Raw genomic sequence first — 15,549 nt, 5'->3', positions numbered from 1 at the left:
GACTGATGCATTTTTGAGTAAGTTGGTATCTTTCAAATCATTTGAAAATTATGAGCAAGTTTATTTTATATTTTAAAAATGAACATTTACAAATGTAGTCCTAAGGGCAGTTTCCTTACATTAATATTCATGGTGATTAAAACAGTAGCGCCAAAGGATATGGGCACTGGTTTCTCAACTGTTAATCCTAGTTGGAAGATGCGTGCTCCAGGTATAGTTGACTGCTTTTCTGATCTTGCTTTGTTTTCATAGAAATTAAATTCAGAACAGCTGTTATTCTTTAATCACTAGGTTATTTCAAAAAATTTGGTGGAAGATTAATTAGCATATTTACTAACCTAAGATTATAGAATATATTTCTGTTTCAGTTTTCTCTCCTACTAGTCATATTACTATTGCTATTAATCAGTATGTACCCAATGGAGTGTCTGTTCTGTACCCAGTAGACTCTAGTACACATATTCATGAACTCTTAATTTTGTGGCCCTTTATGATAATTTATAGATAGGTGCTTTATAGTAGTTTATATTTTTCACATTTCAGATGGTTTGAGAAAATAATGGTGAGGCATAATAAAATCTCATTATTAATTTAGTTTTGATGCTAGTCTTCAGGAGTATCTGGGAGCCTAACAATCACCTCTAATACTTTTAGATAATCTAAAGGCTGATAGATATAAGTCATTTACTACTTATCATTATTCCAAATTTAGGTACTTTTAACCCTGTCAGTTTTGCCCTTTTTTTCTTCCTGATTTGGCTTATATCTCATTGTTTAGGAGATTTTGTTTCTGTCAGCAATCCTGAGGGCAATTTTAAAATATCCAGACTCCAGGAATTAGAAGATCTATATCTGTTGGCAGCTGGAACAGGATTTACACCAATGGTTAAAATCATGAATTATGCTTTGACTTACTTACCCAGTCTCAGGTATGAGATTTTATCCATAATACACTCCCCTGTGAAGCTCTGATTTGTATAAGACTTTCGAAGTTGATTGTGTATCAGATACTACTAGACATATTCTCACTACTTTTCCCCAGTCCTAGCTATTTTATTAACTTATTTCTGTTATATCCATTTTTGATACTTTTGACAGTACAAAATATTCACTTTGGATTACTATAGACATTAAATTTGTGGATAGCTTAAATGTTTCATTTAGGTCTTTCTGAGATTTCTTTTCTTTCCCCCTTATAAGAACAATGAAGCTGATGTTCTTCAATAAAACAGAGGATGATATCATTTGGAGAAGTCAGTTGGAAAAATTAGCATGTAAAGATAAAAGGTAATAAATTAACTGGTTCTATTTTTAAATAGTCATGCCTCTTTAGTAAATGTAGTCATTATTTCCTTTTTTTGAAACTTTCAATTTACTAGGAAGTTCTTCCTTAAAAAACAAACTAGTATTTCTCTGAATGTAAATAATGTTAATGCCCCCTCCCAGAGTAATGCCATCTTGGTACCCTCAGGTATGTGCCAAGAAAATTTGTACATTGATTGGGATTTCTGATCATGTTATATAATTTTTACTGAATTGAGCTTATTGAAAATGTTTCATTATAGTAACTGTACCAATTAAGCTGGGCAGATAAGATAAATGTGTTGCTAATAGATTAAGCAAAATTAAACACCTTGTAAGTTTACTAGAGCCTTTAATATGTTAATATTCATTGTAATCTAAGAAAGAGATTTCTGAGGCATTGTTTGACAACATTTCATATCAGTTTTATATGTTTGGATTAGCATTCTTTAAAGGAATTTATTAATACAGTATTTTCTCAAAATACACTGAGCAAATGTATGATAGTTACTGTACCACAAGTTTTCATATCTTTACTCATCAGGCTACTGTGCTGGGTCCAGCAATAAGCCTTTAATACTAGAGTTCTTTGATTTCTACAAGCAGCAGATTCAGTGCAGTTCCTAAATATAATGCCTATCACTAATTCCCAGTACACTCATTGGAAATGCTGACAAAGGCAATAGGAAAAAAACTGGTCAAGTTAGACTCTGTTGTATAATGAGGCAAAAATGCTTTAAAACTAATTTCAGTGAAAATAAAGTCAAGTATAATCAGCTAAAATAAGAATATAATTTAAACAATATGTTGCCCATCTTCCCTACAAAGATATGAAAGCAGTAGGAAATTCAGTGCAAGTTTTTACAAAGCGTGAACTGGTAAACCTTCATACGCCTAAAGCATTTCTGTGGCAGAAGCTCTTTCTAAGAATCTCAGGACTTAATAAGTTGTGTAAAATATCTGATGTAAATGTTTACATTCATGTTAATATGGTTATAAATAAAAATCCAGACCTTTTAAAATTTAGAGTTAAAGCCCTTTAAAATGCAGTTAGCTGGGCTTGGCAGCGTGGCCTAGTGGCTAAGGTCCTCGCCTTGATCCCATATGGCCGCTGGTTCTAATCCCGGCAGCTCCACTTCCTCTCTATCTCTCCTCCTCTCAGTATATCTGACTTTGTAATAAAAATAAAATAAATCTTAAAAAAAAAAATGCAGTTAGCTAACCCATGGGCTCCATGTTTTCCTGAGGATTTACTTGATATCTATGGTATGATAATGCTGTGGTGTTCTCTTAAGATTTTATCTTCCTGTTGTCTCCCATAATAGTCCCCTCTCTCTTAATAAAGAGCTTCACAAATTAAGAATAAGGATACTCAAGAAAGCACTCTTTTCTTCACTTCTGGATATCTGACTGTCATGGCACTCACCAGTTCAGTGCTGAGGGAAGTGGTAGTGTTCTGCCCTCCTGCCTACCTGCCTCCACCCTCCCTCTTGTGTGCCCTCTCTTTCTCTTGTCGCCTGTCTTTGCTCACTCCTGTGCTTGTCTCTCTGCTCCCCAGCCTTTTCTTTCCTTTCCCTAGAGACTTAGCTCTCCGTGGTTGAGACACTGTTGGGACTGATTTCTGGCCAGCTGTATAACTGACAATCCCCCAGAGTTACGGCCTTTTTTGAGTTAACTCAGGTGAGACCCTCAATGAAAAACAAAAGATCTTGTTTATATAGATGGTTACAGAGCATTTATCAGAAAATTTTGCCATATTTTGTGTCTGTACGTAGAAATCAAAGAACTCTTTAAAAGCTTATCACTGGGCCCGACAGAGTAGCCTGCTGACTGGCTTGCTCACATTGCATGCACCAGGATTCTGTATGGACACTGGTTTGTATCCTGACTGCTCCACTTTCCCTCTAGCTCCCTGCTTGTGGCCTGGGAAAGCAGTAGAGGACAGCCCTTGGGACCCTCCACCCATGTGGGAGACCCAGAAGAAGCTCCTGGCTTAGGTTCATTGCTGCCACTTGGAGCGTGAACCAGTGGATGGAAGATCTTTTTGTCTCTCCTTCTCTCTGTAAATCTGACTTTCCAGTAAAAAAATTTTTTTAAAGGCTTATTGCTGAATTTTCACAATCCTGCTAAAAAAAGTTATTGTACCCCATACATGAGACGAAGTATATATTCAGGTTTAATATTAGGTGATTTTAGTCATGTCTATTCTTAGTTAACATTTAAGCCTATTAACTTTTTTTACTAAACTGAATCACTCTTTCCACATCTTGAAGCCCCTTTGTCTTTGCTAGGTTTGGTAATAAAGATTTTGAAGATGGAAATGTATTACCTGAATAAGTTTTTTTATTAATTATTAGTGGACTGTTAATGTAAAAAAAGGTTTTTGTAATTTTGTGGAGAATATTAGCCAGTGATTTTCAACATGGAGGAAGCCCATTGCCTCAGTGGTGTTTATGTCTAAAACATTTGTATTGTCACAACTGAGGGAGGAGGTATTATTGACACTTGGTTCTTGGGCCAGGAATGTTGCTAAACACCCTACAGTAGATAAGACAGCATCCTACAAAAAGAAATATTTTACCCAAAATGAATGATTGCTGATTGAAAGCCGTAATATACCATAATTTTAATAGCTACATTGTATTCAGTCAGAATTCTAGCTTTTTCTTAATCTGGATAAAACTCTTCGAGAGGGCCTGGTGCGATAGCCTAGTTGTTAAAGTCCTCGCCTTGAACACACTGGGATCCCATATGGGCACCGGTTCTAGTCCCGGCAGCCCCGCTTCCCATCCTGCTCCCTGCCTGTGGCCTGGGAAAGCAGTCGAGGACAGCCCAAGGGCTTTGGACTCTGCACTTGCATGGGAGACCCAGAAGTAGCTCCTGGTTCCTGGTTTCGGATTGGCTCATCTCCAGCTGTTGTGGCCACTTGTGGAGTGAACCAGCAGACGGAAGATCTTCCTCTCTGTTTCTCCTCCTCTCTGTCTCTCCTCCTCCCTGTATATCTGCCTTTCCAATAAAAATAAATAGATCTTTACAAAAAAAAAAAAAAACTCCTCGAGAAATCACTAGGTCAAAGCGTGCTGAAGGTGTTTATGCATTTTCATACATAGCCTCTGAAAAATTAAGTACTCCTACTGCCATTTGCACACATTTAAATCTGTTGGTGGCCATTATTTTTCTTTAAAACAGGTGGCAATTATAGTGATTAGCACATAAAGAAAGAAAATTATTCGGTCATGCAGGACAGGGGATGATTCAGTGAGCCAGAAGTCATTTGCACCTATTTAAGCATTTGTGTAATTACTGATTGTTAAGGAAAGATATATAATAAACAAGACTACATTAGTGCACGCAAAGTTCTGATGTGTATCAGGAACCGTAGAGTCTATGCTTTGAAACGAACAAAGTAACTTGTCCAAGAAGTCTAGGGAGGAGAAAGAGCATTGCATTTTGGGGAAGGAAGAACAGCAGAACTTCTGGAAGAAGGGCTTTTCAAGGTGGACATTTGAGAAATAACTAACATTTCTATGAAGAGGGAAAGAAATTTGGGTAGTGAGATTGCATGTGTAAAAACATGAAGGCCAGAATGTCCTAGTGTCCTAGTGACAAAGCAGGTCTAGTTTTGTTGAAAGAGATTGTGTTAAGATTGTGAAATAACTAAAAATAAGACCATTAAGGCTTGTGTCAGTCTGTGTTTCACAAAGAAACTGGGTAGACTGCCGGAGGACCTTGAATGTAGTTTGTGTCTTAATATTTTTATTAGATGGACATGATAAGGTCCAGCAATATAATACTCTGACACTAATCTCATTTTAGTGCTAGCAGGCTCCTTAGACTGTTTATCTGTTCTGGGATCAACATCGGGACTAGTAATGGGCTGTTTCCACTTAAGATAAGAAAGCCAGCAATTGCAGAAGTATAAATAAATGGAAGGGTGTGCCTTTACTCCTTCCAAAAAGGAGGAAAACCCCAGCTTCTATTCACATAGATATGTAGGTCCCTAATCTGGATTCTTAGTCTGTTTTCCTTTCTTGCCAGATATTTCTCTGATAGTGTCTGTCTTACAGATATGTTCCTTGAATTGCAAGGGCTTTGTGAGTAAATAAGTTCGAGAAATACTGTGTACCACATTGCCTGCTTAAAAGATTTACTCTAACTATATTTTATTTAGCATTTTAGAAATTTTGAAGAAATATTTTTAACACCGTCTGTGTCAAATTTATCTAATACATTAGCCTTTTTAATGAAATGATTACTCACAGCTAAAGTTTCGTTAGATTGATTTTGAGATATGTTTCCATAATATGTATATTTTATCTAATTTTAGATGTTGTTTGTTTTATGAGCTGTTTCTCCTGTGATCAGTTAAATTTTCCTGTGATCCCTATTATTTTTCTTTAGACAGAAAAATAAGGAAAATCTGTGACCTCAAGTACTCTGAACTGCTCATCTATGAGCAGAGAGGAATCATATAAAGATTTGATCTGAAATTGTAGCGTTAAAATGTGGAGGTAGGCCCATGTTGGGTAGCTTATAGGAGTAGGAAATTAGTTGGATCTGTAGGCTTTGGACATGATTTAAACTGGAAACAAATACATATTTCAAAACTTCTCAGATCATTGTCAACCTAAAGTTTCTTTGACAAGCTAATATATTGGCATTAACATTTTAGCCTGCAAAGAGATTCCCTAGAAGTATGTCTTTTCTTTCATTCTTGTGTTTGTTGTTTTGCCCTTTCTCTTTTCATGTTGCTTTGTACTTTGTGAATTATCTGAACTTATTTTTAGATAACCTTTTTAGGCGTTCTGATCCTGTATGGCATTTTTTGAGATCATAAACTGAAATTTTGGGCCATTAACTAAATGTACCCAAGTAAGATGCCAAGTATTTCAAAACTGTAATTTTCTCACACTGCAAATTGGCCTTCATTGAAAAAATCCAGGAGAGAACATTCCAGATGCATCATCTGTATCTTAATATGCTATTATAAATTCATCATTAAAGAATTCTTAAAACCTTAATTATGGGCTGGCTTATGCTGCAGTTTGATCTCTTCTCCTCAGTGAAGAATAAGATCAGCACAGCAGCCTCTTTATAATTCATGAAATTGTATGCATGCACCTGTGCACTTTCTCCATTAAGTGCCTGAATTAGTCTGGGACCATTATGTGAATTAATGCAAGATGCATGAGAAGTTGGTGTGCTTTTTTCAAGAATCTCAGTTATCACCATTCCCTAGATACCAATAGAAAATGCCACTGATAGATTTCTTGGTTTTTTTTTAATGTCCTAGAAAATGGAAATTATGAATAGTCATCTATGACAGATGACAACTCAACCTTAGATTTAGATATTTAACAATTTTATTTCTAGTGACAGGCTAATCAGAATTATGTCCATCTCTTGTAATTTAATGGGACATTTTCTCTCTTTTATACAAATGCTTTTGTATAATAGGAATTTTCTTTAGATAGTGGATTGGAAGCTTTTTGTATGTAATTTCTAGAATAATCTGATAAAAGATTAAGGACCTTCTTCCCACAATGCACTTAAAATTTATATACATTTTTACATGTGATTTAATAGATGCCAGCACTTGGCTTTGTTCTCTAGGTACAGATTTAATTTTAGCCAATTTTAGTTCTTTGTAAGTAAATTCCTTTATTCATTAAACAGGTGTTGTTGTTCGCTTGCATGTGAGTCAGGCCTGGATATAGTGTTGGACAAGGTAAACAAGGACCCTGTTGTTACGGAGTATTAAGCAAATACTACCTTTTGAAGCCTTCCAAACCATCTTAATTTTAAGTGCTAGAAAGAAAAGTGTGTTAGCAAAGGAAAGTATTTGGGGAAGCTATTTTGTGTAGAGTGATTGCTACTATAAATGGGAACGTTAGAGCTAAGATCACAGAATATTAGAAGTGTGAGAGATTATGTAGAGTTGGGGTCTGTATGTCTACCTGGGACTGTGTTTTGGACCCTTGGTTGGTGCTATTATTTAGTCTATGCTTTTGGGTCAGACCAGTGAGTTTTTAGGGAATTTAATACAGCTGAAGCAGAATAATGACATGAGGAAGAGAGTGTGCAGCTGTACCAGCCCTGTCTTGTTTATGTCCCCACAATGTATTGCCTTGCTCCTCCAGAAGAGAAATAAATTAGTTTTTTTAAGATTTCGATTAATATGTAATCAACTCCTGTTATTCTTCAGATGGCATCTCTATTTTTATGTTTTAAAGATTTATTTATTTATTTATTTATTTGAAAGGCAAAATTACTTATATAGAGAAAGAATGGCAGAAAACAGATCTTGCATCCCCTGCCTCACTCCCCAAATGCTGCAGTTAGAGTTGGCGTTAGCTGGAGCTGGGCCAGTCCAAAGCCAGGAGCTGCTTCTGGGTCTCCCGCGTGGGTTCTGACCCAAACACTTGGGCTGTCTACATTGTTTGCCCAGGTGTGCTTGCAAAAGGCTGGGTTAAAAGTGGAGCAGCCAGCACTTGCGTCAGTTCCCACGTGGTATGCCAGCAGTGCAGGCGGTGGCTTTACTTGTCATCAGCCCCAGAACAGTATCTCAGTTACCCAGTGGAACATGCAGAAATGCAGTTGTTCTGATGCCAGTATAAATGCTAAGAATTAATTATGTTTGCTAAACTGGAGCTAACAGAGCAGGTACAACATCAAATTTCAAATTGACTGGATTTTTACCAACAATTTACTTGACAGATGACTAAGCCTGTCAAAAGAAATGTCTCCTGTCACTACACTGTGACACTTCATTTAACGTTCCTTCTCATTTGAGTTCTGTGCCTTTCCTTTGCTTTCTTTTGCTTTCTTTTGCTTTTCCAATATGTTTTGGAACATATTTGAGAGCCTCCTGTGTGTGACAGCCAGAGCAGACCTGGTTCCTGCTGTCATTGAGTTTATCATTTCATGTGAAAGTAGACAATAAAATAACCATCTTGGTGAATGCTTATTTACAATTGTAATGCTTCCCTGTGAAAATGATGCGTCAGCTAAGAACTGAAGTAGGGTGTCATATGACTTGCAGGGTGGTAGAAATACTACAGAAAGCAGAAAGAGAATAGACAGCAAAGTGACAGGGAAGACTGAGAGAAACTGAGTTAATAGCAAGGACTTCAGATTTGACATAGAGTCAGAGAGAGGTTTCTAGAATAAACCCCATCTTTCTGGCTTGTGCAGCCAGTCAGTAATGATGACATTCACTGATAATGTTAGGAGTGAAGCGGAGAGATCCGAGTTAGGATTGAAGGGATTGAGATAGCGTTCTTAGTCAAATTGCTCATAAAGATGTGCAGGTCATTGGAGAGATTTGAAACAAGGATTGAAATGCCCGTGTCGTTGGTAATTTCTCTTTCCTGTGGTTTACATGAGAAGATTATTAATGGAAATGAGTTCTCTGATATCCCCTGCGTCTCTCTTTCTAACGAGTTCAGTAAAAGTCAGATTATTTTGCATAACTATAACTAAAAGCTGTGGCTCAGTAAATATCTGTTTGGCTGTATATTTTGTCAAATATTTGCTTAAAATCTACTTCAGTCATCTTTTTAGCAAATGTACTAATTTTTATATGTTTAATTACTCTGATTGTGAGGGAAATGTTTTACTGAACTTGAAACACGGTGATGTGTTTAAAATAACAGACTTTTTAAAAATTATTTCTTTTCCCTAGATTTGATGTTGAATTTGTTCTCTCAGCATCTACTTCTGATTGGAATGGCAAACAAGGACGCATTTCACCAGCTCTTCTTTCTGAATTCTTGAAAACAAATTTAGACAAATCCAAAGTTCTCATCTGCATTTGTGGACCAACGCCATTTACAGAAGAAGGAATAAAGTAAGTAGTAGTGTGGTAGGAAACAGAAAGTCCAGCACCGTGAAATACTAAGCAGATGACTTTTCATTCATATAAAGCTGCACTTTATTTGTTGTGTTTACAGCTTAAAAAATACTTTTTTAATCTTCATACAGATAAATCTTTGGGAGAGAGGATTATGCTAGTGTTAGGTATGAACACAAAGAAATACAGCCAGCAATTCAGGTCTGCTGCTGATTGGTAATATGGATAGATTTACAAGATTTATGCCATAATTTTATTTGGGATGTAAGACTCAACATCTTTTTTGCACCAATGCTTTATGATTTATAAAAACTAATTAAAAGTGACCATCTTATTGTTAACTTTCCATTTTCATTCTCTGCAACTAGGTGAGAGTTGGTAAAAAAAAAAAAAAAATTAATATAATGACCAAAAGGTGACAAAAAGAGAGACTAAGACATAAATACAGTCACACTGATAATTGAACCCTGAATAACAAAAACTAGTGGTGATGGATGGCTGCATTATTTGAAATTGACTTTAATATGATTTAACTCTAAAATAATAAATGATACCTTAAATATATTAATAAATAAAGTTACCTTTGCACTTCTAGCTGATTTAAAACATGTCTGTGTTAAACCCTTGTTTTGTACTTGGTGTGAATGACTGAATCTAACATTTCCTGAATAATTTTATATCTTTCAACTTTGTTTTTATTTTATTTTTTAAATGATTCATTCATTTATTTGAAAGGTAAAGTTATGGAGAGAAACAGAGATCTTTGAGATGCTACTTTTGTTCCCCAGATGACTGCCATGACCAGTGCTGTGCCAGGCTGAAGCCAGGAACTAGGTACTCCATCAAGGCTTCCCACATGGGTACCAGTGGCCCAAAAGCTTAAGCCATCTTCTGTTGCTTTCCCAGGTACCTTAGCGGGGAGCTGTATCAAAAGTGGGGCAGTTTAATTATGGAATTCGTTTTTGGAAAGTACATAAAGGCATTAAAAATAATTCCTGAGGTGTATCTTAATTAAACATAAGTATATTTACAGTTTTAATATTTCAGGAAAATATTCTAGTGAGCGTTTCTCATCTTAGCTTTTTTTTTTAGTTCTAAGCTTTTATTCCTTTAAGACTCAAGCAAAACTTAAAATTATAGTGAAGGTTAACTATGATTTGGATATAAAATTGTTTTAGAGAAAAGTTAAGAGCTGCACTGTCATCTACTGTCTTGACACTATTATATTAGGTGCTGGCACAGGCGCTCAGTTGGCTAATCCTCCAAACAAATGCCAGTTTGTGTTATGGCTGCTCTACTTCCTATCCAGCTCCCTGCTTTTGGCATGGAAAAACAGTAGAGGATGGCCCATGTCCTTGGGCCCCTGCACCCAAGGGAAATATGGAACCAATCTCCTGGATCCTGGCTTCAGATCATCTCAGCTCTAGCCATTGTCATCATTTGGAGAGTAAACCAGTGGATGGAAGATCTTTCTCTCACTCCTTCTCTGTGTAAGCCTACCTTTCCAATAAAAATAAATAAAATCTTTTTTTAAAAAGTGAAAAAGACTTATTTTAGAAATATCTCAGTGAAAAGTTTATTATAGTCTAATACTTTTGAGTAGTTGGAATCATAAGCTCTTGAGTACCACTCTGAAGGAGTTTGTTGTGTAACCTCCTTAATGTAGCTAGATTTTCTCAAATGAATTACGGGCTTCTTGAAGACAAGGTCTCTGTCTTCCTTGTTTTGATTTTATACAAGTATTACCCACTTCCTTGCATACTGGAGTCTGAGAATATGTACATAGAGTAGAGAGTAGCTCATATCTTAGTATTTTTTCATTTTTATAAATTGACTCTATATGGATTGCTTTTCTCAGTTTCTTCTCAGAACTAATATTGCAGTGCTACACTAACTAGGAATTTCCCAGGAATACTGTCAGTCATCAAAGGTAGAAACCTACTATTTCACATCCCTTTGACATGTCACTTATTCAATCAAGCATCTAGCTGTGGCATTGAGTTGAGGATCCATTTGATTCGCCTGTCCTCACCATCTTAGTGGATGTAGGGTAGCCTTCATAATTGCCACATGGATCCTTTATTTGACAAAGTTTTGCTGTTACAAAAAGAAACTGTTGGATGTCCACTTGTAGGACCCTCCTGCTGTCTGCCCGATAGTTTATGTGTATAATCATTTCAAACATACTCTTTGTATTTTGTTGAACATCTGTCAACTTATCTGATGTGTCAGCAGGGCAGGGAAACCTGTTAAAAATGCAGACAAGTAACGTGTAATTATTTGAGCAATAATAATTCTCTCACCTACTAAATACTCCCTTTATTAGAGATGAACAAAATAGGCTGCTTTTAAGGCCCACAGTGTCTAGTATGGAAACTGCTGTACATACTGATAGCTAAATTGTGATTCAGAATATTAATGTTCATACAAAAGAGCAAAAATTCTTTTTTAAATATGCTTTTATTTAAAATTAAATTTTTTTAAATGTATTTATTTGGAAGGCAGATTTATGGAGAGGGAGAGACAGGAAACAAAATTGTGGAAATTCAGAGAGAGATGTGTTACTTTTGTGTGAGAATTTACATTGGATCATAAAAAGACCAGCCCTTTGTTGAATGGCTAAAATGGTACAAGTTAGAAGAGGTAGAAAGTAAACAAAATGAGCAGAGGCATTTAGGGTCCAGGCATTCAAAAGACTAGATTTGTTTGACTAGAGAGAAGCCACCTGCCTGGGGGAGACAGGATGAATGGCTAGAAAGAGGTTTGTTCATATGGTGGCTTGACTGCAGCATCTAGTTGGCTGTAAACACTCCTTTGCCATATAGATCCTTTTGTGAATATGTGTGCATGCTCCAGAAGCTTCCAGTTGGGGGGTTGAGTCTGCTATTAGCAATCATTTTCCACTGGATGTGTGAGGGCCAGCTGTTTAGTGCACTCATCTGCAAAAAGGCATGTACAATAGTAAAGTTGTTAACACAGTGACTGCGTACAGTGTGGTAGCACTAAATAATAGTTACTGAGGCTGGAGTTACCGTGTAGTGGTTAAGCTGCTGCTTACAGTACTGTTATCCCATATGGGAGCACTGGTTCATGTTCTGGCTGCTCTGCTCTTTGCTAATATGACTGGGAAAGCAGGGGAGGATACCCAAGTCCGTGGGCGCCTGCCACCCACATAGGAGACCCCTTTGGCGTTCTGGCTTCCTGGCATTGGCATGACCTAGCCTTTCCCATTACCGTTATCTTGAGGAACTAGCAGATGAAAGACATCTCATTCTCACTCCTCTCTCTCTCAAAGACATCTCATTATCTCTCCTCTCTCTCACACACTGTGTATGTGTGCGTGTGTCTGTGTATGTGTCTTTGCTCTTCAAATTAAACAAATAAACCTTTAAAAGGAAATAATGGGATCTGGTGCCATGACACAGTGAACTAAGCCTCTGCCTATGGCACCAGCATCCCATATGGGTACTGGTTTGTGTTTCAGCTGATCCATTTTCATTCCAGCTCCCTACTTGTTAGCAATAGAGGGATAGTTTAGGTTCTTGGGCCTCTGTGACCATGTGGGCAACCAAGAGGAAGTTCATTTTCCTGGCTTAGGACTGGCCTTCCCCTAGGCATTGTGGCTCTTTGGGCAGGGAACCATCAGATAGAACAGCTCTTTCTGTCTCTCCTTCCTTCTTTTGAAAAGTGGTGAAGGGCCAGGCACAGTAGCCTAGCGGCTAAAGTCTTTGCCTCGCAGTGCCAGGAACCCATATGGGTGCTGGTCCTAATCCTGGCAGCCTTGCTTCCCATCCAGCTCCCTGCTTGTGGCCTGGAAAAGCAGTTGAGGATGCCCAAAGCCTTGGGACCCTGCACCCATGTGGGAGACCTGGAAAAGTTCCTGGCTCCTGGCTTCAGTTTGGCATAGCACTGGCTATTGCTCTCATTCAGGAAGTGAATCATTGGATGGAAGATATTCCTGTCTGTCTCCTCCTCCTCTCTGCATATCTGATTTTGCAATAAAAATAAGTCTTAAAAAAAAAAAGAAGAAATTGGTGAAGGGCCTGACTTGGTAGCCTAGCGGCCTAAGTTCTTGCCTTGAATGCGCCAGGATCGTATATGAGGATCTAATCCTAATTCTGGTGGCCCTGCTTCCCATCCAGCTCCCTGCTTGTGGCCTGGGAAAGCAGTTGAGGATGGCCCAAAACCTTGGGACCTTGTACCCATGTGGGAGACCCAGAATAAGTCCCAGGCTCCTGGCTTCAGATCAGCTCAGCTCCGGCCGTTGTGGTCACTTAGGAAGTGAGTCATCAGATGGAAGATCTTCCTCTCTGTCTCTTCTCTCTGTATATCTGACTTTGCAATAAAAATAAATAAATCTTTGGGAAAAAAGAAAGAAAGAAAAGAAAAGTGATGAAAAAGAGGGAACAGAGTTACTCTGCCTTTTCTCTGTGAGCCATAAAGGTAGCCATATGATAAACGAGCAGAAGCATATGAGCATATGTTTAATAATACAGCTTTCCCAACCTGATTAATAAAATAATGACAGAAACAGAATATCACCAAATTTAGTTCCTAATGAACTATTAGATCTACACTTAGATCAGTGGTTTCTAGCATCTGAAAAGAACGACAGCCATGTGTTAGACACCAGCTGATGGAAGAGCAGTACATGTAACAATCTTGTTAGAAAGAATTGATAAACCTGTCATTCCAAGTATTAGATTTTAAGAAGACTGTAGGAATATAGTGTTAAGGAATATCATAGTGTCCCAGCAAAATGAGGACAGTGGGAGATTCAACAAACATGTGACTTTCGACAATGTACTGTATTCTTGGGACTGCACCATTCATAGTGAGTTAAGCTTCAACCTGCAGCACTGGCATCCCTTATGGGTCCTGGTTCAAGCTCTGGCTGCTCCATTTCTCATCCAGCTCCCTGCTTGTTGCCTGGAAAGGCTTTGGGGGATGGTTCAAGTCCTTGGGCTCCTGCATTCAAGTTGGAGACAGAGAGGAAGTCCTGGCTCCTGGCTCCTGGCTCCTGATTGGCTAGGCTCTGGCCATTGCAGCTATTTGAGGAGTGAACCAGCATGTGGAAGATCTCTGGCTCTCCTCTATGTAACACTACCTTTCTAATAAATATAAATCTTAAAAAAATTATGTGAGCACTTCAGTAGATATTTGATAATGTTTAGGAATTATTTTTAGAAATGATAATTGTGTTTTTAAAAATGTATATACCAAAAAGGGAAAATGCAAAAGTACTTTATGAGGTAACCTTTAATCTCACTTGTTTTTTAGCATTTCTCATAAGAAAACTTGTGCTTTCTGTTGTTTTTCAGGTTGCTGCATGACCTTAACTTTTCCAAAGATGAGATCCATAGTTTTACAGCATAATGAAGACCTGTCGTTGTCCTTTGTTCAACTAGGTTACCTAAATTTGTGATGGCTTAGGGTTTTTTAAGAGAAAATTTTTGTGTATATGAAATATTAACTAGAATACAGGCTTCCATTTCTTAAATCAACTGGTTTCTTCAGTCTAGATAACTTCTTGGCTTTATTTTGTACTTTATTTTATTTTACTACTGATATTCATGGTAACAAATACAGGATTCTTTGTTAAATTTCTTTACCAGTTAAATATTATCACTGTTGTATAATAGACACTTGTATTTATGACATGATAAAGTAAATGATCATTTTGATCATGTTTCTATGCTGTAAAATGTCTTATTAGCAATACAGATTAAATTTTACATTGCACTGTTAACTCAGGAAATGGATCGTTTATGTCCTTGTTATTGATACTAAAACAGGGAATGTTTTAACTTATTAAGTTATCCAAACATTGTTATGTGTGTTTCTGGTACTAATGCAGAGAACAATAAAATTGAACTTATGTACTTTTTAATCCTTGTTTAGGAATGCAGTTGGTGCAACAACATTGGACCTATATCTTAAGGGAAATAAAGAAGGCAATTATAAAAGAAACTGAAGACATTTCAGACATACATACTCCTTTGTACTAGCTATATTGGAAAACTTAAGAGGAACTTGAAAGTTGTTTTGATTCTTAGTCAAAACTAAAGGCATTAGGAAAGAATGAAAGTGTAGCATCTGATGCCATGGTCTAAATTAACCATTTGGAACTTTGCAAGACGTTTAATTTTCATTCTTTTGAACACATGTAGACCAGCAGGAATCATGAGAACATTTTGTCCCAAATGGTTCTTTCCATGGCTGGCAGCTTCTCCACAGCTAGCAGTTCAGCAGAGTGCTCTCCCAACCTCTGGGTGTGTGAGCAGCTTGCTGTCTTCCTGCTGTTGTGTGCAACCTTCAGGTGCATTCCCAAACTGAAATTTAGCAAAACATATCATGGAAAGTCACTCCATGTTTTTTATAAGGCAACTGAGTTG

The 15,549-nt window shown here is 37.3% G+C and overlaps 1 protein-coding gene across 2 annotated transcripts in view; it reads left to right on the top strand.

Annotated features, from left to right (window-relative positions):
• Positions 1–15,044, top strand: part of LOC101522455 (cytochrome b5 reductase 4) — a 93,512-nt gene extending 78,468 nt beyond the window's left edge. For both annotated transcript variants that reach the window (XM_058661052.1, XM_004580423.3), the window contains 4 exons: positions 779–929; positions 1,201–1,287; positions 8,987–9,151; positions 14,476–15,044. In XM_058661052.1, the coding sequence (XP_058517035.1) occupies positions 779–929; positions 1,201–1,287; positions 8,987–9,151; positions 14,476–14,530 (458 nt within the window). In that variant the 3' untranslated portion in view covers positions 14,531–15,044. The remainder of the gene's footprint in view (positions 1–778; positions 930–1,200; positions 1,288–8,986; positions 9,152–14,475) is intronic.
• The last annotated feature ends 505 nt before the right edge of the window (positions 15,045–15,549 follow it).

The sequence above is a fragment of the Ochotona princeps genome, chromosome 1 (genome assembly GCF_030435755.1).
Source record: "Ochotona princeps isolate mOchPri1 chromosome 1, mOchPri1.hap1, whole genome shotgun sequence".
Taxonomy (NCBI): Eukaryota; Metazoa; Chordata; class Mammalia; order Lagomorpha; family Ochotonidae; genus Ochotona; species Ochotona princeps.
This window is presented reverse-complemented; position numbering and strand designations above follow the sequence as displayed.